The sequence below is a fragment of the Crinia signifera genome, chromosome 4, assembly GCF_055691185.1.
Source record: "Crinia signifera chromosome 4, ASM5569118v1, whole genome shotgun sequence".
In the NCBI taxonomy this organism is placed as follows: domain Eukaryota; kingdom Metazoa; phylum Chordata; class Amphibia; order Anura; family Myobatrachidae; genus Crinia; species Crinia signifera.
The window spans coordinates 157,462,665-157,487,288 of record NC_139220.1 but is presented as its reverse complement, the minus strand read 5'-3'; the positions used below and the strand labels follow the sequence as shown (position 1 = coordinate 157,487,288).

Below are 24,624 nucleotides of genomic sequence, written 5' to 3'. Positions count from 1 at the left end.
AACTCCCACAGCTGGAGGTACTAATTATCCTTCTGGCAGGCTTACAGCCCAAAGACCCAAACTGGGCATAATGAATGGTGAACCTTCCCTTTCTTCAACCATCCAACCCCAGGAAACAATACTGATTCTTATAAAGAGCCCAATGGCTCACAACAGAACCAGCAACTCTCCTGGGGTTTTTAAAACACACTTGGGGAATGGGGAATATGTACCTGCCTTCCATCACTATACAAGTGACCATGTCACAAAATATATATATATATATATATATATATATATATATATATATCTGTATGACAGCAGCGGCACTCTGAGACTTGCAGTAGATAGTGAAAAGAATGTAGTTTATTGTCTACATGTTTCGGGGAATATACCCCTCCCCGAATCTACTGCAAGTCTCAGAGTGCCGCTGCTGTCATACAGATTTATACTTCCCAGGCGTCCAGCTGGTGCTGAAGGCAACTGAGCCAGTTACCCCTTGGGGGGGGGTCCGAGTGCCGGGTTCTCTGGAGAGAGAGTGAGAGAGAGAGAGAGAGAGAAAGAAATCGGCGGCGGCACTCACAGGACTTCAACAGAATCAGTACAGGACAACCAGTGTCAAGGAATGTTTTGGTCGATTTATTAGACCTTTTTCAAGCTCACAGACAACATGAAATGATCTTACCTAAATACCAAGTGTGCGTGCGCCGGCTTCTCCCCATCTGTCGGGATATGATGACGTCACCAGTAGGAGACGCACACCCACTGGTGTGTCCGGGCAGTCTGGGGAGTTGCTAGGCAACCCTATACAAATTACAACAAACAGTAGTGCAGGGAATATATAACAACTCATTCATAACATCAATTCCTTAAACTCCATGATTAAGTTCACTGCTGACATTAGCATACCCTCCAACATGACCCATTCCATTAGGTACAAAATGCTCTGTTCCTGGACTTCCCTGCCAGTGGCAGTTACAGAGCTTGGACTCTAGCACAGTCCAGTATTCAAAGAGGGGGGTCACATCAACTGCCAGTAAGTCCAGGACAGTGATGTTTGGAGTGGCATTAGGTGTGGCTCCCCTTTTTGAATATTGGACTGTGCTGCAACCTGACAGCTGCAACTGCCACTGGCAGGGAAGTCCAGAAACAGAGCATTTTGTACCTAATGGAATGGGTCATGTTGGAGGGCATGCATTAGTGAGAGCTCGGTACATTACCTTGACGTACAGATCGTGTTGCGCGATAATAAGATTACCACCAGCCTCTACAAAAAACCCACAGACAGGAACACACTGCTTCATGTCTCTAGTGCACATCCAGCCCTCACTAAGGGCCTTATTCTGGTCGGTGCGGATATATCCGCGTGCGTTCGGCCCGCCGATGTTTTGTGTCTGCGCATGTGCAGAGGCGTCTCTGCGCATGTGCGAGCGGGGCGTACGGCCAAATCCCGCATGATATGTGAACACTCCGAACAGGGGGTGGAGAGGGGCATTTCATGGGCATTCCCATGCAAACGCTGGGCATACGTATGGTAATGTGGCCGTGACGCACGTGTAGGGGGCGGACATATGACATCGCCGGATGTCAGCTGCCCGCCCAGATCCCTGCTTTTGCACGGAGAAATGTCCGTGTGGTCTGAGGTTGCGGGAGCTGGTGGAGCACTCGGTCCTGCATTCGATGGTCTGCGACCATCGAATGATGGGGGAGGTTCCCTTAGATGGAGGAGGCGTATTCCGTGTAAAATACACGTGCGGTCCGTTCGGCCAGCTTCTTACCGCGTACGGACGGAGTTGGCGATCCGTATGGAAGGCGGGGTTTCGCACGCACGGTCCTGGCCGCATAATCAGATCCGGCCGCACCGACCAGAATAATGCCCTAAGAGGGGATTACCTTTTTCGCAATTCCTGCGAATACGCTACATTTGCGATTATAAAAATAAATAAATCGATAGCATGATCGATCAATTTTTATGCAAAGGCTACTCATCACAACAGCTCCTTCAGGCTAAAACCAAAGCCCAAGAAAAAGGTTTTTTTTGTCAGTCGCACAAGACTAGAGTATAATAACGGACCCCCTTATGTAACCCTACCATTGAACATTGAGAAATAGTAGATAGTAATTGAGAAGAAAGAAATGTCCTATGTAGGTGCACCGTCAAGAAAATAAATAAAATGTAACCTTTATTATCACAATTTAAGAGCTGCAAAAAATATTAAAAGATACATGACAATGGACAAACATAGGTGGGGTTTCACACAGTTAAAACCAAGGTGGCAGGCACATGTAGCACTATAGTATTCAAATTATGAATTCAGTATGTGTCACAAATTGGACAGTGTGTAGCTGTTCTGATTCCGTACAATCGCTGGAAGCGGAATTTTTTTTGGAGTGTGATTAGGGAGTAGGTCACTTGACCTCACAGTACTGGAACTCCTTATGTCTTGAACTCTTTTAGAGATCTGCTCGTAGTCAGTATAAATCACAGTAAGTCCCTATATTGGGGTATATATTGCTTAATGATGGTTTTTAAAGCGGCTAGGTTTCACTGGGGATCCTTACAGTGAAACCAGTGCCCTCCTCAGGGGTGCCGCTCGTCACTGCAATCTATACACAGTAGATATACTGTATGTGACTGATTGTATCAAGTCCCTCCTTTGCAGACAGGGTGTTCCGCTGTGTGCATACAGTTGGAACCACAACCCCCCACCGGGGGGTCATCACTATTAACAAAGAAGCTATAGATGTTAGGCTTCACATGGACAGCTGTCTATCAGAGCAAGTGCCCCAGCACAGGAGAAATGATTATTTCACTGATAGATTAGGGTTTGTCATCATATTAAATTCCATGGGGTCTTCACATTTACTGATAAAGGGGTCCGTAAGTGCACCAAGAATCCAACAGTAAACAGGAATGGTGTTATAGTACACCGTGCACATTTTCTAGCTCCAAATGAGGAATACCTATATTTTTTAGGTTTGTTTTGAGTAATGTACAGTATTCCTACTTTACTTCCAAATCTGATTTGCAAAATTTCCCTCCTTGCAATGCGCGTTCCACAGTGAAGCACCCATACATGGTTGCCAGCCATGTTTCGGGATGCAGTGGATGTGTGTGATGTCAGAAGCATGCACAGATCTGACTGTGTAAAAATAGGACAAATAAATAAATAATTTAAATAAATTAACCGATCCTGGTTACAAGAATACATGGCACAAAAAGTGTAGGGTTCCCCTTACTACCATCAGGCTCAAACAGCCATCAAGGTAATGCCATAGCCAGCAGAGACTTTTTATACAAGCTCCCATGGATGTGCCATTAACCTCTGCCAGGTCCCTGGGGAAATGGGACCACCCCAATAAAGGGGCCCTTCCAGGCCACCAAACTCAGGAGGTCAGCTGGAACCAATGGAGAGTTGAGACAGAATGATGGTGATCCGATGTTGGACCGATGGTGACCTATTGTCACTGGATGCTAAATGGGAAGAGAATGTTGGCTGGAGCAATGGAGAGTTGAAATAGAATGATGGTGATCCGATGTTGGACTGATTGTCACTGGAGGCTAGCGGGGAAGCTCAGGTGGTCGGCTGGAACCGATGGAGAGTTGCAAAGAAAGCAACCAGCACCAAAACAGTATAAAATAACATACACCAACAAAACATATCAAGAGGACCCATGCAAATTGGTAAGGCAATCATATCAAGAAGGCCTAAAGAAAGCCAATGCAGACGAATAATCATAATATAAAAATCTTAGATAAAATAGAAAGGAAAAATCAAGAAGGAAGAAAGAAATCAAGGAAAAGAAATTATAGTAGTTTACCATTTAAAAGCTGCAGTGGGAAAGGGTCTTTATGCCTCTTACCCGTTTAATGACCCATTTAAAAATAACGGGTCATAACCTGTTTAGGCAGTGGGAAAGCAGCATTAGTGAAAGAATACTCACAACAAAAGAAATTCAAGTGCTGAAAAAAGTTTGTCCCTCATTCAAAAATTGACAAATTTGATCTGTACATTGATACAGTACATACAAATTTATAAGGAATGTCTGCTCAACAAAATCTTTGCAAAGAATAAAAACAAAGAAATAAGAACAACCGATGTGTCTGAATTCAAGCACACAGAATTAAAACCTCCCTCTTCCTTTTTTCTGAGTCATATGAAAGGCCTCCATTGAAACTTTTCAAAGCCTGATTAAAAAAGACATTGCGAATATCCAAGAGAAAAGCAAAATAAAAATACATTTTTCAAAAGACGAGAAAAAAGCATTCCAAACCTCCGAAAAGATCCATCAATTGTAATTAAGTCAGCAGATAAAGGGGAGGAGTCATTATTCTCAACAGAAATGCTTATGAAAAGGAAGCAGAAAAATTGCTGCATGACTAAAATACATACAAAAAATTGGAATAAGATCCCACCGATGAATACCAAAGAACATTAATACAGCAGTTATGCCTTATCACTGTCACCCATCCAAGCCACTCTATTTACCTACAATTCACTCTACTGGAAACTATTGAAGAACAACTACAGCCCAAGCCCTCTCCATACACTCTCCTGTGTGAAATGTTGCCTGATCACGAGGGAGGGACTCAATACAAAAGGTGTTTTGCCTCATTTTGAGATCTGAACTTGATGTGAAGTCCACAGTCAGAACTCAGTTCTCATCAAAACCCCCAAGTTTGGGTGTGTTTGGTTTTCAGCAAAACTTAATAGCTCATCTCCACTGACATGACGTATAAAAGGCCAGCAGCTTCATGCATGTGAAACTGCTGACTCCTGCTCCTCTGTGTCAGTGTCCTCTTGGGTTGTGGCACTTGGCTATGATGCACCTCACTTCTAGAACGAGGTGAGTGGGGTGAGTTCTATACTTCTGACATAGCCAATGAGACCTCTGAGGGGAATGTGGCTTCCCTTTAGCTCTAATGTGCAGCTGCTGTACAGACACTGCATGAGATTATATTCTGGATTCCTCAATTGTTTGGGTATATCAAAAGCACAAATGACAAACACACACATTCTTTTAGCTTAGCGGATGGAAATCCTATGGGTTTTTTTTCTTACCTATCTTGACTGATAGAAGGTGTAATAACTTGCAAAGATTCTTGTATACCAAATTGGATCTCATAACTATTAAGTTGGTCTTCTTCCATTTCCTCCATTATTTTGGAAAAATATGAACTTTAGAAAAGGTAAATAAAGAAAAATGTAAAAAATAAGCAATTTATTATTTTGTTAGAGAAAACACAAAACCCCCAACATCATTAAAGGTGGTACCCATCAAATAAGCACATGCCCAGTAATGAGCCTACACAGTACCATGCAGCATATTGCAATGCTTCCTGCTCTCATACCCATAGGTGGAACTACCATTGGTGTAGCACTGAAGACTAAGGGGTCCACTGTTGCCAATGTCACCCTCTTCCTATAACCCATTGTTTTTCCCTGTCACACTCTGGCTCCCCGTGACCCAATATATTTATATTGTGAACTTTTAGAATACAAGAAAAAGTTACTTTCATGTGGGGGAATCCTGACTCTGCCACAGTTGCTACAAACGCCTTCCCTAGTGTACATCTGTGTGATCCACATGTTTAGTGCCAGTGCATGCTAATTGGAGTTTCCTTAGATGCAACCATCGCTTGCACCATCAAATCATACCAGCCCTGTGACAGATGCAGTTTCTCCAACTGTGTATGGCCTGTTCTGCTTTAGACTATGAGCCTGTGGGCAGGGGAAAACGCAGGTTCCTGCTGTTGTGTTGATGTGAACTGAGGGGGTGATTCTGAGTAGGACTTAGATGCGGACACATCTTTTGCCACAGCTGCATCTTTATGCAACTGCCACAGATGATGCACACTTGAAGCCTTTTGATACATTCTTTGTCCCTGTGAGCCTGATTCAAGTGTGGTTGGAGGAGGCTGCGTCCTTAGAAGCAAGCCCACAATGCACTAATATAGTAATGCAGGTTCAGTAGACACCTTCTTCTTGCTTTTGTAATCCATGTTGGATCTTAGGAGGGAGCACCTGATCACCTGCGAATCCACTGCATTGTTGAAAACCCTTATTGTTAAAATTACTGAGTGGAGTGGAATTAGCACCATATACTGTAACACTTTTGCTTCAACTAAGGCGCGATCAAGAGAATGCTAACGTTATCTTATGTTTGTGTAAGAGCATGTAGAACTTCATACTTAGAGAACACAGATTTCACGCAAGTACAATTAAAGAATATGTAAGTGCATTAAAAGGTCAAAGCAACAACAAAAACAACATGCTTGGTCCGTGCAGGGCCTGTCTTAGTAATCGTTTAACAGAAAACTACATTCAACGTATTGTGCAAAAGTGGCCAAATTAATTTTTCTAGTCTAGCAAAAGTAGTGTTCAACTCATTCTATTTATTGATTCACAGAAAATAGGGTACTTGTGTAGTTTCACGGCGCCACCGCGCGCACAGTGAAACTTTGAAACTTGGCAGTCTGCCAGACTCTGTGTTTACTGTGCGCGTGCCGCTCTAGCTGTTCTCAGCGCAGCGCGTGGCTGCTTTCCTTATGTAAGCTACGTTATCAGCATAGCGCTGTGCAGCAGCAGTGCACCCAGCGCTGACAGGTCACTGTGGTACTTGTACTTGCGCTCGCCACGCTTCGGGTTGGCGTGGATAGTGGAATTAACAAGGTCGACAGCTGTTACGTCGACTAGTGTCATTGTGAACAGGTTTAATAGTGTACCCCTAGACCCTACTAAATTTAGAGGCTTTACCATCTAAATTTAGATGCCCCCATCTTAGAGGTTTGCAGGGAGTCTGGATTTAGACGTCTAAATCTAGACTTCTAAATTGCCGGAGGAGTCTAAATTGCCGGGTTGTCAGCGGTGCGCAGGACTGCAGGGAGTCTGGATTTAGACGTCTAAATCTAGACTTCTAAATTGCCGGAGGAGTCTAAATTGCCGGGTTGTCAGCGGTGCGCAGGACTGCAGGGAGTCTGGATTTAGACGTCTAAATCTAGACTTCTAAATTGCCGGAGGAGTCTAAATTGCCGGGTTGTCAGCGGTGCGCAGGACTGCCTATTTCACTGTAGAACTACAAGTACCACAGTGACCTGTCAGCGCTGGGTGCACTGCTGCTGCCCAGCGCTATGCTGATAACGTAGCTTACATAAGGAAAGCAGCCACGCGCTGCGCTGAGAACAGCTAGAGCGGCACAAGCACAGTAAACACAGAGTCTGCCAGACTGCCAAGTTTCAAAGTTTCACTGTGCACGCGGTGGCGCCGTGAAACTACACAAGTACCGAAAATAGTGTAATTAAATGATATAGGCTGACTCCTATCAACCACAGAGCCTGTAACACTGACATGTACCCATAATTAAGATTATCACTTAATCTACAGTCAACAAATAAGACTTTTTCTCACCTTTTTTCAGCCTTTATCTGAATGTGGCTAGAGGCCTTTAGCCGAGCCGCAGCCTGCAGAACATGTGTCACACACGCTTTCTAAAATTAAATATGAAGTTGTTTGCTAAATATAGATATGACCTTGTGAATCAGCAGACCAAGTTCATACACTGTTGTAGGAAAGAACTACATGTGGATTACTGAGAGCTGCTTGGAACACATGCCAGGATCAGTAAATAAATTGCCTGGCAAAACCCTTTCTATTTCACAATGGCACGGCGTATTGGATTTTTAGGAAGATTTTGTAAGCTGAATAATGCGGTATTATAAAATGTGAACATGGACTGTATCCAGTGTAACAGGGGTTTCATTCTTCCATGCATAGATTTGTATGTACAATTTGAACTCGATTTTCCGGCACCTAATGGTATGGCATCTCATTTAGGGGCCAATTCAGGGTCACTGGTGTGATCTGATTTCAGCCCCAGCCCCAATAGTCAAGGTTTGCGAATGTGCATTCCTGTGCAGGTGCGAACACCAGCACCGAACAACTTTGGTGAGGTCCAGAGACCCCGGCGGTTCATCGCAGGGAGGTACGGCCGGGGGCAGAAACTGCACTGAAGCAAGGGAATGCCCAGGGTTTTATGGGCGTCCCCTGGGTATTCGGGTACGCCGATGCCTGCTGGGGGCTGGCACCTGAGATCACATGACGCTAGCCGCGGCTCCTCTACGGTGTACACAGACAGAAATAAATGTCAGTTCAGAGTTTTATCCCTGACCCCTCTCCGCAGACCAACGACTTGCAGTGATTTACTGGATTTTTAGGAGCCTCACGGCCATTCCGGGAGGGTAGGCAAGCCTGCATTATATACTGTAGATGTCAAGATATTTTATCATGTAACATGAATTAAATAGGTGTAGCGGTACAGCCAGCAGTAGTGACAGAAGTGTCCCCCTGAATTGTGGCAATGAACGTTTGTACAGGATTTTCTTCTTTTACACTGGGCACGGAGCCCATAAGGCTGGCAGCACAATCATTAGGACTCTCACTGCCTGGGGAAGTGGAGACTGCAGAGTGTCTAGGAGAGGAAGCTGCCATTTTAAACAAGTGACCTATGCTTGACCTATGGTGACATTTATGTTTTATAGTTAGGAATAACCTGTGCTTAGTTACTACTGGACGGCAAAGGGATTTTATTTTGTTCTGCTGCTTATTAAACCTGCTTGAGGACAATTGCACCAGAAAACTTTGACTTGTGTATCCTCTTGGCTGTTGTGATATCCAACTACCCCAGGAGATGGTCCATGTTCCCCTAACCTTGTGATTACCACACCTGTTAATTATTGAATTAAAATGCTTCAACTAGACCTGTTGCCACAGCTGTAGTAAATCAATCACCTAGGCATGCAGTCTCCATTTGCAAACATTTGTAATACAAGATTGGTCATTCAGTGACTCAAAGCATCATACTGTGATAGAATGCCATCGTTGCAATATATCAGTTTGTGACATTTCATACCTGCTGGATATTCCATTGAAATTATTAGAAAGTAGAAGCGCTTAGGAATGGCAGCCTCAAAGCGGAACACCACTTAAAATCACAGAGCGGGGTTAACAACTACTAAGGTGCAAGGTTCATAAAGGTCACCAACGCTCTCCCGATTCCTTAGCTAAAGAGTTGCAAAATTCCACTGGCAATAATGCAAGCATAAAAACTATAAGGTGGAATGGAATCCCATGGCCTAGCAGCTGCATACAAGACTCAAATAATCAAACCCAATGCCAAGCATTCGATAGACAGTCAGGTTGGCAAGTCTGGATTAGGTGGATACCAAGAGAATGTTACTTGCCTGACTGCATTATGTGAATTTTGGTGAACACACACACACACACACACTAGCTAAGCCCACTCAAAAGCAAGAGTTTCAAAAGCTAGTCTGTGTGTTTCTGCATGTGTGAAATAGGTGTAGTTTCACGCGCTGCCAGCAGATGGCAGTGTTTCAGTTACACACGGACACTAGACATATCTATGTCTGGTACCCTCTATCTATATATATTTATTTATTTTAATTATCTATCTATCTCCATGAAAGGCTTCACTGCTCTGGCATGAAAACATTTATGGCTTGAACTCTTGATGGGCATCCAATGCTCAACACCTCTAATGTGGGAAGAGGAGGACCAGTCAAAGGAGAAGGCTAAAAGATACAACGTGGAGGTAGAGAAAAATGGCATGCCAACCATGGAAGGGCAAAAATGTGTGTTAGAAAAGCAGCTCTGTAAGGATTTTGCATCAGTTAGTACACATAAAGGAGTTCTCATCAAACTGAGAAAATGAAAAAAAAAAAAAAAAATGGATATAGGAATTAAAAACTCTACAACCCACAGGTTTAAACAAAGACATTGAATTAAATATTTATTTAATATTCAAAAACATCACTTTCCCCTAACAAACACATACCACATGCTATACATTGAAACAGTCCTGGACATGTAATACTATCCACATTTATTTTTTTTTTCTTTGTTTTACAAACTCTATTCATTACCTCATAGAAATATGACATGTGCATGCCGTCAAATTTGGATGATGACTTCTGTTTTTACGAATAAAGTTTTTTCACATTTTAAAATTAAATGAACCATAAATATAGGACCCAATCAAGCCTGTAGTATCCTTGACAAAGATAGAACCTCGAAACGTGCTGATTCAGGAACCATCATGCCGGAAGGTACGTAATCCTGAACTTCTGATTTCAGCAGGTAGAGAGAATGCACCGATTGAGTGCACAGAAGGACTTTTAACATCCCAGGCAGGGGGTGTAATGGTGCCCACAGACGCTACAATTTTACTGTGCTATGCGTTTTTGTCTGTACAATGGTTCTATACAATTTTTCTTCCAGCTTGCTATGAGATGTGCACTTGGATGCATGCGATGCGATGTGATGTGATGAACCCATGTTTGTAATGTTAAATTTCAGATGTAGTCTAAAAAGTACGTGCAGCACGTACTTTTTTAGACATACAATATCGGGCTCCCGGGAACGCGCATCGCATCGCACAAGCCCATAAACACCATCCAATAATTGTACATAAGATGCAATTTGTGCTTAAAAAGTACAAAACGCATTCGATAATTGATGCGTCTGTGGGCACCTTAAGGTAGGGAAACTAGTCACTTCCACCAGCCATCCTAAATATAGTTCTGTACTCAATCTGGTAGGATCTGCCACACTACTGCAGGCACTGGTTTCCTACCAACACTCCAAAGAGCTATTTACATTACAAAGAAAAACCAATTTTCATTTTATTACCTCACTTTTATTGTTTTGCACATGTCCCAGATTGTATACTATTTTATGTTATACAATACATCATAGACATTATTTTCATTTTTCAGCATACATTTAAAAGCACTCCTTTATTTACAACCATGGAAGGGGAGCCATGTAGCATGACTGTGGTCAGAGCAAAGCATTGGGGGAAACAGAAAAAAACTGCAGCATAAAATGATGGCTCGGCTTCATCATCAAATCTTTCAATGCGATGGTAACTAACCATCACATCAAAAGAATTTGATATAAAAAACAAATAATCTGTGGCAGCCTGTTATCTCTACTCCCACTGCCCAGTCTTTGCAGCGGGGGGAAGGGGCACGGGACCCTCCATCAGACCCGGGTAAAAAGTACCCGGTACTTCCTCATCTTTGTGGCCACTGCTTACGCTAGGTAATATTGTCCGCTCGCCACAACTTTACTAAAGGTATTACATGGTGGCAAAACGGTGACAAAGAAGGGAGTCTTGGACACAGGTTCCCTTGCCATAAATCCTTACATAGCGGCAAACCTAACTAGCGTAAGCGGTGGCCGCAAAGATAAGGAAGTACCAAGTACCCTCATACTGGTTCCTGGGTCAGCAATGACTAGGTTGACCACTAACGGTCTACAGTCAGTTGGATAACACCTAAAAATGGCCAACAATGACACAACGTCAACACAAGCTAAAGGTCGACACGGGTTTTTCATGTTTTTCCTTTTTTAAACCGAGCTAGTTCATATTTTACCATGCGAGGGTATGCAGTACACTTCTATGCCCACCAAAAAAGTGAAAAACTTGTGCCGCCCTTTTCAGTGTCAAGTTCAACCATGTTCATGTCAATGTGTTGACTTTTTGTTTCTGTCAACCTAGAGTATGTCAACCATTCTAAGGTGTCGACCTAGTCGCTGTCTACATTGTCCATCAATATCATCTATATACCATAACCGATGTACTACAGATGTCAGGTTCACAGCTACAGTCAGCCAGGCTCACTGTCTTAACTTGGCAGGCACTGCACACAGAGAACTACACACTGCAGTAGAGATGTGTCGTTCGCGAACGATCCGGTTCTTTTGAACGGATCCATCAAAAGAACGAGCGAGCCGCCGATCCCAAAATGGTGATCCGGATCGGTTTCGCTTAGCATTACATACAATACAATGCACATTGCATTGCTTGAGCTCAGCACTGCCCCCTTTGGCAGCTGAGATATTTTCTTCTAATTGGCTGCTTGTGCTGCTGCTGCTGCTGCTGCTGTGTCACGTGCAGATCTAGATTCTTCTGAATCTGGAAGCCCTGAGGGAGGTCTGGTGACTACACATCAACAGCAGACTAAGCAGAGCAGAGGCATTGGCACTGGCAGGCATTTCAAGATTGCTTCACCTGAGTTCACCAGTAGTATCACAGAAAGGTGTGTAGTAGAAGTATGAACACACAGACACACAGACATAAATTAGGCAGTGCACATGTGTTTTTTTTTTTTTACTAGATCTCTGTTTGCTGGGCTGTGTAGTACATTTAACTTTAATTTGGAGGGGGAGGGGGCCTTCTTTTAACTTTCATTTGGGGGGGGGGGAGGGGGGGCTCGGCAATGAGCAAATTTAGTCTCCCTTGGCAACGAGCAAATTAATACCCCTTTTACACCGCTGCAAAACCCCGGGTCTTCAGCGGGTCAGACCCCTGTCAGCGGCAGTGTAAATGGGACACGCCGTGTCCCTTTATACGGGACTTCTACCCAGGTCCTGGGAACTGGATTGTTCGTCAGACAAGCGTTGGTCAGACAGTGACTAGGTCGACATGCAGAAAGGTCGACATGGGAAAAGGTTGACATGGGAAAAGGTAGACATGGACGTTAGGATGACATGAGGAAGGTCATAAGGTCGACATGGGGTTTTCGCTGTTTTTTGACCCGAATGTCAACACAGTTGACATGGACACAGTTGGAAGTGAGAATCGGACCCTCGCATCGCTCGCAATGCTTTGGGCACAGTGTCTCACTTCGCTCGCCACACTATTATAATCTCACTCCATGCCCTAGTGGAAGGTAGGGCATGAAATACCGCCTGTCGGCACATGTCGGCTCAAAAAACAGTGAAAATCCCCATGTCGACCTTATGACCTGTCGACCTTCCTCATGTTGACCTATAACCATGTCGATCTTGTTCCACGTCGACCTTTCAGCATGTCGATCTAGTGTTGTTGACCTAATGTCGACCTAGATCAGTCGACCAAACGACTATCTATGTTAAGTGCACCACCTAGGTCAGGGTTAGAGAACCTTTGGCTCCAGCTGTTGTTGGACTACACATCCCAGCATTCCCTGCAACAGTGTTATCATGGCCAAATAGCAAATTGTAGCAGGGCATGCTGGGATGTGTAGTCCAACAACAGCTGGAGGGCCAAAGGTTCCCCATCTCTGACCTACGACTTTGCTCTGTTTCTGGACTTCCCTCTTAACGAATGATTGCTATTACCTGTTCTAAACAGGTAAATGGGCAAGAAAGGTGTTTCCACACAGGTAATAACAATCAAACATTAAGAGGGAAGTCCAGAAACAGAGCATTGTGTCCCTCCTGGAAAGGGTCATGTTGGGAGGTATGGTACACTAACTCAAACCATAAATAACTGTCTTTTTTACACAAACTGATCCGTAGAGCCGCCCAAAGGATCTAGATCTTTTCAGTGACCGACCCGGGTCGAGCCGGGTCCGCGAAAAGATCCGTTTTGCCCATCTCTACACTGCAGGCAGGAAGCAATCAGTCATGGAGCATCTTCTCCATTCCGGGGACCAGCAGCCGTCGCGAATCAACATTATCGTGACGTGACCCCTTTCCCAGTACATGGATTCAGAATAGTGCGGATTGCTGAAGGTGCAGTGACGGTGACGCAAATTAAATTTTCAGTTGCAAAAGTTTTTAGCAGCGCGCTCCCAGGCCAGTACTGATAGCATGTACGTGGCTCGGCGATTGTTTGTTTTAGCCTGGCGGCAGCAGCCTGCACGCCGGATCTTGCTACCCAGAGTGCATTGCGAGACAGCTATGGCCGGCGTACTGAAAAAGGTGAGACGGCGGAGGTCACAGCACGGGCTCTGCCCTGCCTCTGTGTGTCCGCAGCTACTGCTAGATCTATAGACGCATAGATACCCTGCCTCTGCCCCCGGTGACAACACTGTCCTGCTCCGAGTGGAGACTACGGCGTTATCAGTGTTTAGACCACACACAATATACTGTATATACATACCTCCCAACATGACCCAGGAGGGACACAATGCTATATTCCTGGTCTTCCCTTTTAATGCATGATCACCATCACCTGTGGGGATACAGCTTTAAATGAACCTGTTCAACACAGGTGATGGTAATCATGAATTAAGAGGAAAGTTTAGGAATAGAGTCCTGTGTCCCTTCTGGAGAGGGTCATGTTGGGAGGTACAGTATGTGTATATACACCGACTGGTTCGTATTTTGCATGTTTTGTAGTGCAAGGGCAAATAGTTAATGGTAGTTTACCACAGGGTTGCCGACTTATAAATGCTCCTCTCCGGGAGAAGCCCGGAGAGGAGACTTTCCTTACCCGATCGGGGGCGGGGCTTGACTGTGACGTCATTAAGCCCCGCCCCCAATACGGGAAACAGGAAAAATGAATGATCTCAATGGAGGGGGCGGGGCTAAAATGACGCGATTGAGCCATTTTAGCCCCGCCCCCTCCTCTGAGACCCGCGGATTGCGGCATTTAAATGCCGCGATTCGGGGGGCTCAGGGGGGTCCCCCAGATTCCGGGAGGATTGCCCACCCTTCCGGGGGGCCGGGAGGAGGACCCGATTTTCGGGAGACTCCCGGGAATTCCGGGAGGGTCGGCAACCCTGGTTTACCAGGGTACATACGCTATTTATTCAGAGGTGGCAGCATATTGAGATGTATACATCTGGACAAAGTGTCCTGTTGTAGCAGGATACATCTGTATACAGCTGGATTCCTGTTGCAGAACAGTGTATTATGACAGACAAATTCCCTCACTAGCATGCGAGGGGATGTGCACTCGAACACATCCCCTCGCATGCAGCCGAAGGGGAGAGAAATCATCCGGTGGTCGCTGACCATCAAATGATTTTTCTCCCCTTTGGTAATAAAAATCAATCTAAGGGGACTTTTATTTCTGCTGCTAATTGCGGAATATGGGGCGGGCGCTGATGTGATGCGACGTTAGCCGTCCGTCTGAGCAGACCACTCCTACATTTCCAGCTGAATGCCCAGCGTTTTTATTGGGATGCCCATAAAACGCTGGCCGTTCCCCCTGTCCACGCCCTCCCACCCTCTCTGGAGCGAACAGCCCGGTGAGCGTGAAACTTGCCGAAGCTGGTCACTAACTGGGTTTGCACATGTGCATAAACGCACATGCATGCGCAATCCCCAAACATCGGGGAAGGGGCCAAATTCACCTGCTATGAGCGGGTCTGAATGGGTTTCTTGGTTTCTTTTGCTGCTTTATCATAAAACATCAATAATTTATTTTTCTACATATTCCACTGCTACCATATTAGAATATGTTTTTTACTGTTTTTTTTTGTTAACCCAGGAAAAAGACCATTATTTAAAATTGATTTCCTGGCCTCTTGGTTGCAGCTGTAGCAGCTGGCTTTCATGTTTCCAAGGGTCACACAAGCAGCCAATGGTGGTGCAGGGGATTTTATGCTGTGTCCTAACTAGTGCAAGCAGGAGGCATTTACCTATCACAAACCACCTGTTGCATTATACTAGTGCAATGCTGCTGCTTTCAATAAGACATCTGATTGAAAAATGCTCAATCCCGGTATTGAGTTAATGGTGTCAAAGCTGTTAGCAGCAGGTCTCTTTAGCGGCACTGCATCTTCCTCCTTAGCTACCCCATGTCCCTCAGACCTTACATCCCCTTTCTCTCCCCCACAGTCCTTCTATCTTTCCCCTGTCAGTCCTCTCTCCCTCTCGTCAGGCATTATCTATGTCTCTTTCCCTCCTCCCACCTACCAACCTCTATGTTTGCTTTGCTGGCATGTGTCTTGCTGCTGGCTGGAGACCCGGCACGGTGATCAGGAGGGCAGGCACGGCTGGCTTTTACCTAGCCATTTGTCTTGGGCTGGCTTCTTCAGAGTTGGCTGGAGACTCATAGGGGGGACAGGACCCCCAGTGGGTGGATGTGGCTGTCGTGCTACGTAGCGTGATCTCTGTGGTCACGCTGCGCACAGATGAGGGACAGCTGGGCAACGTCTGCTACTCAGTGCTGCCCGGCATTTCAAAAAAACAAACCAACATTTGTGCAGAGCACGTGCGGTAAGTAATCCCGAAATCCCGGGATTGGACGCACCAATCTCGGCCAAAATCCCGGGATCCCGCCAATCCCGGGATTGGCCTCCTTAATACTAAGATTTTGGATAATCATGAATGTTGCTCATAAATTTGTGAGACAAATCCTAGCTTCTGTGCAGCTTTGCCACATTTTTTCAGCTAGACAAATTTACGTATTTAGGGGTCGATCCTATTAATTGTGAAGGGTGCATTAAAACACCAGCACCCAATTTTGCACTTTTCGCAGGCTTGTTTCAGCCCGAATTTTGCACAAAACTGCTTGCTACCCTATGGGACAGCAAGCTCTTTTCTGCAAATTACGGTTATAGTAAAGCGTGGCCATGTGATTTACACTTGATCCCTAAAGGGGCCTGATTTCACCCGATTCCGGCGGATCAGCTAAGAAATTGGCCCAAATAGCATGTTTCTGATGTCCGACATGATGCACGGTTCCGCGTGCATCGGATCGGACCCTGAGATCACACTTATGATTCTGGGTCAGTGGCGCCGGCGGCAGGGAGCGAGATCGCATGTAATACATCACAATGCGATCCTGCTGCCTGGGAGTTGGATGCGACTTCTTCTGTAGGAGAAGTCACATAGTGTATGGGGTCATTTTAGAGTCGTGGCTTCAAACTTATTTCTGCATCTAAAACAGCGTATTTATATTTGTTTTTCAGACCACTGGATTGGTTGGATTAGCTGTAGCTCAAAATCCACATGAGGTATGTTTAAAATATTTAATTGTTTATTACAAATCCGCATGTATTTCTTTGTGTTTTTGCGTTTCCTTGGAAACTTCAATTGTAAAATGTTTCTCCCTTCTGTTTGTTGCTTAGCGTTTGAGGATATTATATACAAAGATTCTCACTACACTGCAGACCATACCCAACGATGCGGCATACCGGAAATACACTGAGCAGATTGTGAATCAGCGATTAACTGCTGTAAAGGCTGTAAGTAGTTTCTTAGAATGTTTTCAGAGCATAACAATGATGCACAAGAAGAGTGTTTATAGATCTTTTTATCCAATATATGGGGGCGATTTAATTCAATGTGATGTGAATAGAGCAGCGAAGGAGGTCCCGGGGTAATGAATTTGTCCTTATCACTAGTCGGTTAAATGGCATTTCTCTGATACGGCGATGCTGCATGTGCCGTATTAAAGGCAGAAACCAGCATCGCAGCACTAGTTTAATCAGATGGGAGTACAAGAAGAAATCCTTTGGTCAGGATTAATACAAGAAAAAAAGTAGCGCTAGTTTGATAGATTTTTACCGATTTAATATCTGCATTAAAAAACATAAATACACATAACACCTAAATCACTAACTATACAAATTCTTAAAATTGAGATGCATAAATATTAGACCACTGAAAACTGAATCTGGACTGGAAAGACATAAGGTGGATTTTGGGAGTTAGTAACTGTCCCACTTCACATGCAAATATATATAGATGGTATGGCAATCATACAGCTTGAAACAGTTATATGCCCTATGTGGGCTGTTTGTTACCCAGTGCCGCTCGAGGACTTGAATCCCTTGGGATCATGCTGCAGCAATTGTGTCCTCAGTTGTATACAGCCATGTGGTATAGTTTTTTTCACTGAAGGTACAGCTTTGATAAAGTTGTATGTTCTAAACAGTGAAACGCATCAGTAGTTATATTCTGGACTGGATATCTTTGCTATAACCTACATTTGGACAACCACTACACTTGGAGCTCTCATCGCCACATTGTGATAGCAATTGGCCATTTCCACCTACTCACCATCTGTGAGCACATTGGCCTCTCTGTTGGCTCCCTGCACCCGATTGGGAATACATATAGATCATCTTCATTTTTGCTCCATAAATTGCCGATTGGCATATCTTCCATACACCTACAGTGAAAAAAACTATACCACATGGCCATATACAACTGAGGACACAATTGCTGCAGCACGATCCCAAGGGATTCAAGTCCTCGAGCGGCACTGGGTAACAAACAGCCCACACAGGGCATATAACTGTTTCAAGCTGTATGATTGGCATACCCTCTATATATATTTGCATGTGAAGTGGGACGGTTACTAATTCCCAAAATCCACCTTATACCGACCCAGTCTTTCCAGTCAAGATTCAGTTTTCAGTGGTCTAATATTTATGCATCTCAATTTTAATAATTTGTATTGTTAGTGATTTCTGTGTATTTGTTTTTTAATGCTGATATTAAATCTGTAAAAATCTTTCATCAAAATAGCGCTACTTTTTTTCTCGTATTTTTGCTCTAGTTTTGGGATTAACAACCCCATTTAGTAGAAGCTATTAGCGAAACATCTCTGGTGGCGCCTTCTCGAGCTACCTCGGTAGTCTCAATCCTTTGGTCAGGATTAATAGCACAGCCAATTGAGTCATTCCAGTACCTCTTTTCTGGTTCTGTTAACATTGATTTGAATTGAATAATCACCTATATTTGTCTACAAAATATAAACAATATTTTTTCCTTTTAATGTGTGAAAATATGCACAACTAAAACACTGTAAAATTAAATGCTTCAAGTTTGTTTGTGGGTGGCTACAGCAGTCAAAGCAAGCAAGTGTGTTTGGAGGGGGGGGGGGGGGGAATAACCTTTAAACACACAGACTTAATTTAAATTTGGCATGTCCCACACTGCTGTAGATGACAATATTAATTGTCTCCTTAGTATTGTTAGTTTTCTTGACTGAACTAGTTAGGTTGCTTATATAGCCAATGATAAAGCAGTTTATGTATGAGACAGCACATGTATTTCCCACTCCATGGTGTTGCCCAATATGGAATGGTATCGGAAAGTCCAAGCTTAGTGACCACACATACCAAACCAGTCCTCAAGATCTACCAACGGTCCCTGTTTTCCAAATCACCTAGCTGGTGCACAGCTGTAGTAATTACTGTCACATTTACAAACCTGCTGCATTCATTCCTACTATAGATCCACAGGTTCCCTGAAAATCATGAACTTGGTAGATCTTGAGGACAGGTTTGGCCACCCCTGACTTACACCGAAATGAGCGGCAGCTGTCACATTTAGTTAAAATGTCAAAACGTTCAGTGAGCGGCATCCTGCTCTTAATATACCTCACTGGTAAGATACATTGGGGGTTATTCTGGTTCTCTCCTTCTGCCAAATTCCTTCTTAGATGGACAAAACCATGTGCACTACAGGTGGGGTAGATGTTACTTGTGCAGAGAGTTAGATTTGGGTGGGTTTTTACTTTGGCATCACCTTATGCCTTTGTAATCCTTGCACCTAACATAATTAGTAAAAGTAATTCAGCTGCTGACTCGCAGTGAAGGAGAGAGAGGACTACTCTCCTTACCGCTTTTACAAATACATTTTTATGCTTTTTATTTGTTAGGTAAATCTTTTTTCCTTTTAATTTGTACATTTTCAATTCAACATTTTGTAATTTTTGTTTCTTTATTCTAGGAACCCATTGTTGAGAATTTGGAGAAGAAGCTGAATTCTGGTCAAATAGAAGAAGTAATTTCACAGGTAAAAAAAATTAACAATTTAAAAAAAAAATACTTTATTTTAAAATGAAATGCTTTTTTTAAGGCCTGGATTTCCTTGGTCAATGCAACAGTGCAGCATGAGAGATATTTATATATTACTCTAAAGGTGCGTACACACGGGGGCGATTTTGTCCAAAATCGCTGGAAATATGGTCGCTCAGCGACCATATTGCCCGCAATGGGAGTGTGCACCGGCGATATATCGCCGGGTGCGCGCTCCCGTTTTTGCCCGTGTGGTGATCGCTGGTCGCAGGAACATGCTCCTGCGACCAGCTGATTACCACTGCCGGGCTCCCCCCGGTAGTTTCTTTTTCATCAGCGACCATCTCTGGTCGCTGATGAACAGGAGAAACTGAGCAATATATTGCTCAGCCATATATTGCTCAGCCATATATGGCTGAGCAATATATCTCCCCCGTGTGTACACAGCATTAAGGCTGAATTCAAGTTTAACCGTATTTGGTCTCGGTGGCAAAATATTCATCTCCACAACATTATACAGTTGGTTAAGGTATAGTTTTTTGCTTTCATGGAGAGATACTTGTAAATCATTCTCTTTTCCTGTTAATTTAATAATGCCATATGTTTGGTCTATAAAATATCCTAAAAATAGCGGCCCAGTTTAATCTGATGTGCGTTGTGTTTTAAGAAAAAAAATTGGTACTTGTGTATTATCACGGTGCCCATTACGTAGTTTGCGTAGCGGTGTATTGAGAATACCAATACACCACTATGCTGGCTATGTAAACTACGTAAATTACGTAACTTGTTCAGGAGCTGTGATAACACACAATAGTTCATATCCCCTCTATCCACGTCATACCCCCAGTATCCACGCGGGCCTGGAGTTAATTTATAAAGTGTTGTGCTCACCACACTTCGGTACCTGGCGGTATCGCCCACACTCTGCTCAAGCCCCGCCGCCCGCCCTTCAGTGCCCCGCCAGACACCAACCGCCAGGTAAGTATAAAGCCACATATTAACAGGGAGCCCGGCTACGCTAGGGTATGTTGTCAGCGCAGCCGGGCGCCCTGCTAATACACAAGTACCAACAATTTTGTACTATATTGTTCCCTATCGATTAATGTTGTTCGTTATGTGATGGACTCAATATATGTTATGTAGCCTCTGATATTTATAGCTATGAAGATAAAGAATACTTAGAAAAGGGAAAACTATAACTGCTGTTGTAAGTTAGATATTATTATTGCAATGATATAAATGCCCCTTTTTTTTAATTTCTTATTGATAAAGTTGTTTGTTTGCTCTGTTTTTCTGTGTTTCGAAACATTACTAAAAATTACTCAATGTAAAAATATATATATATATGTTCTCTTACGTTTTCTCTTGGTTTTCATATATATGTTCTCTTACGTTACTAGACAAAATGAGCATACTGGACTAAGGCGCTGTCGCTGCTGTGTGTGTGTGTGTGTGTGTGTGTAAAGCTCCCCTATTCAGAATAAACAAAGAAAGAATGGTAGAATAGTGCACGGTTTCACTGAATACAAAATATATCACCAAAATTTCATAATAAAAATGTATCACAATAAAATGGAATAGCTAGTCTTATAAAGAAAACAATGAATACATACAAAAAAACAATCATATTAAAATCCATATATAATGCCTTGTTAGTGGTATTATCACTATGCCACCACTAATTTTCTGATGGGTGAGTAAGCATAGTCCAAACCTGGGGTAGCCAACCCTAGTCCTCGAGAGCTACCAACAGTGCATGTTTTGCAGGTCTCCTCACAGAATCACAAGTGAGCTAATTAGCTCCATCTGTGTATCTTTTAAAATGTGTCAGTGATTAATGAGTGCAGCTGTGCAGCAGCTATGTTGTCTGGAAAATGTGAACTGTTGGTAGCTCTCGAGGGCTAGGGTTGCTACCACTGGTCCAAACCAATGCCCTGGGGGTAAGGGGAATATAGTGTTCTGTAAATTATTTCAATAGGGTATAATCCTGATCTATTGCCCACAAATGATGGGAGTCCATCCAATAGTCCGAATGATTAGCAAGCCATCCTTGCAATAGGTTGGAATGGCATTGAGATGGTGGTGGAATAGGCCTCTGGATGCAGTCGCTAATCCGCAACTGATGTGCAAATGCTACTCAACCTGTTCTGGTGTTGCTCACACCTTTTTCAGATTTATTTGAATAAATCTTATGTTAACTAATTTAAAATTGAAATCGATTTAGCTATATATGCCTTATTCATATTTTTACTGTAGTGGTCCTCAAGGCACCAACAGTCCAGGTTTTATGGCTTTCTTTTTGCTTATGCACTGATGGTATAATCAAGCTTACTGAGGTACAAATGAAGTCACCCTTGCCTAAGCATGGATAGCCTTAAATCCTGGACTTTTTTACTATAAAATTACCATAAATTAGTTTGGGAATGGGCTGAAGGTGTTTTGCGTGTCCCAAAGAGGCAGGCCATAGTTGACTTGGAATACGGTCATTAGGCCGACAGGCATTAGGTCGACATGCAGAAAGGTTGACACAGGTCTATGTCGACGCAAGCATTAAGTCAACATGGGCAAAATTGACAGTCAAAAAGTCGACATGGTTTTTTTTTTGAACCGACAAGCGGTATTTTATGCCCTAATATTGACTAGGGCATGGTGGGAGAATAAATAATGTGCCGAGCATAGCGAGGCAGCGTGCCCGAAGCATAATGAGCACAGCAAGCCATGCCAGGGGACGTGGTGCTACAGTTCAGTGTCGACATTCAGGTAAAAAAAAAAAAAGACATGTCGACCATGCCCATGTCGACCTAATGTTTGTGTTGACCTAGACCCATGTTGATCTTTCTACATGTTGACCTAACTGGTGGAGACCTAATGATCCATACCCATTGACTTTTATGTGTCCCATACATGAAACAAGGTTTTGGTTGATCTCTATTCTAATGACTTATTTAATAATACAAAATAATATTGAAATAAAACAATATCTAAGTTAAAACTCAATGAAGGGCACATTTACTCATTCAGGCTGTAGTTTGTTAGTAGGTTAGACAGATTAGAGATAGACAATCCGTTGGTATGAAAGTGAGACAGTATTTTCCTCTTATTTAGTAGATGTTCGGATCAATATGCACAGTACTGGCAAATGCACGTTAAAGGTTAATCGGTGTTAACATAGGTACTGCTCCACTGTGATTTTCAAAGCATTAGTGCCTTCAGTAAAGGGGACACCCGGGTGTAAAAATCCATGCTGGTTAGTGCTCCACCGCACCTTGTCTGGAGACCATCCTTGCAATATTATACCACAGGTGGTGTAATTGGCGGCCCTGGTACCAAGCAAACATTTCTCTGCCTTCTCTCATCTGAGGCTTAATCAGAAAGCAGTTTTTTGCGTTATCTGCCAGATAAAACTGCAGTGTGACTTTTTGCCTCATTACAGTGTGGTGGAAGTAGGGTTACCACCTAGTCCCTTTAATTCCGGACACATATTAATTACTCAGGTTCTGTGGCTGGCTGACTTTAAGACTCCACTTCACCTGATTTTAAACTGCCACAGAACCTGTGTAATTAACATGTGTCCGGAATTAAAGGGACTAGGTGGTAACCCTAGGTGGAAGGGAGTGCTGAGTGGACCGCCAAAGAACTATAGTGTGTTTGTATATGCATTAAAGCAGTGGTAGCCAACCCTAGCCCTCGAGAGCTACCAACAGTTCACATGTTCCAGACAACCTAGCTGCTGCACAGCTGCACTCATTACTAACTGACACATTTTAAAAGATCCACAGATGGAGCTAATTAGCTCACTTGCGATTCTGTGAGGAGACCTGCAAAACATGCACTGTTGGTAGCTCTCGAGGACCAGGGTTGGCTACCCCAGCATTAAAGCATATGTGTATGCATTTTTAGCCTTGCAAAAGGCCCACTGTTTCTCACAGAGTCGCAACCCAAAGAAAATGAATATGGATAAGACAATTAGATGTACTATCCAGTGGATATTTTGAGGCATTAAGTTTTGTCAAATGGCCTTCAGCAGAATGTAGGTGACCAGTGATTATGTAACTTTAGATCACTTTGGTATATGAATAAAATTCATGTTCGTCTGAGATGACGCTTCATGTTTCATGTGTGCCTAGCTTGTCAGCAGTATATTTCTGTAGGTGCTGTTGCTGTCAGAGGTAAGGTGTGCACATCCTGAAACAGGTCTTATTGATATTCATGCACTGCTTCCAATATCTATGTGGCAATGCGAATTACCCAGATTTTAGCTTATGCAAATAAAACCAATTTGTCTTAACATTTTAGATAGTACTGAAATACAGATTATCAATGGTTATAATCTTCATTTTATTATTTTTTAACAGGCTGAAAATGAATTAAGTCTGGCAAAGAAAATGTTGGAATGGAAACCTTGGGAGCCACTAATTGAGGAACCACCTGCTAATCAATGGAAGTGGCCAATATAGACATTGCTACTTGTAAATATTTGTATAAAGTCAAAAGGGCCATATGTTATTATATTGTCTTCCCAATTTAAAATAATAAAGCAAAAAATGTATTCGATGAGTGTGCTTTTTCTTTATGCTTTTTCTTTTTAAATGTAATGCAAAACTTTCAAGCCTATTATTCATCATAAAAGAATTCATTAAATAATCTGAAACCCTTCTTTGATGCATTTTTCACATCAGAGTACTGTTGTGAAATGTGTTTTTCACAGGACCATTCAGTAGTCAAAACAAAGACGATAAAACATTGGCCCTTGTAAGGAGGCAGTGTGCTTGTGTTACCTAAGGTCACCCGAACACAGTAGCACTGCTCAGTGATTACAAGCCTTTGTCGCTGGCAAACTAGCAGTTTAGGAATTGTATCTGCTGCCACAGATCATGGCCACTTAGATACTTAATTCTGTGGGCCATTAGAAATATTAATGGCACCTTTTGTATCTATAGTTTGAAAGCCTACTAGTTGTTACTTTACTAATGCCGCATTTATCAATGTTTAATGTTACTATCAGGTATGGCTAATTAAAATCTGAAATAATCATGGTCTAAGGGGGTATTCAATCCGGTATTCCGACTATCTGAACATTCCAACAGTCGGAA

General features: G+C 43.2%; 2 protein-coding genes across 2 annotated transcripts in view; one reads left to right on the top strand and one right to left on the bottom strand.

Annotated features, from left to right (window-relative positions):
* The window catches only part of ASB15 (ankyrin repeat and SOCS box containing 15), a 32,746-nt gene extending 27,589 nt beyond the window's left edge, over positions 1-5,157 (bottom strand). The window contains exon 1 of the mRNA XM_083179685.1: positions 5,043-5,157. Coding sequence (XP_083035811.1) covers positions 5,043-5,140 — 98 coding nt within the window. The 5' untranslated portion in view covers positions 5,141-5,157. The remainder of the gene's footprint in view (positions 1-5,042) is intronic.
* Positions 5,158-13,633: 8,476 nt separating this feature from the next.
* On the top strand, positions 13,634-24,085 carry NDUFA5 (NADH:ubiquinone oxidoreductase subunit A5). The gene is made up of 5 exons (XM_083182849.1): positions 13,634-13,748; positions 16,691-16,735; positions 16,850-16,966; positions 19,464-19,529; positions 23,887-24,085. The coding sequence occupies exons 1-5, from the start codon at positions 13,638-13,640 to the stop codon at positions 23,986-23,988; spliced, it is 441 nt and encodes a 146-aa protein (XP_083038975.1). The 5' UTR covers positions 13,634-13,637; the 3' UTR covers positions 23,989-24,085.
* Positions 24,086-24,624: the final 539 nt, after the last annotated feature.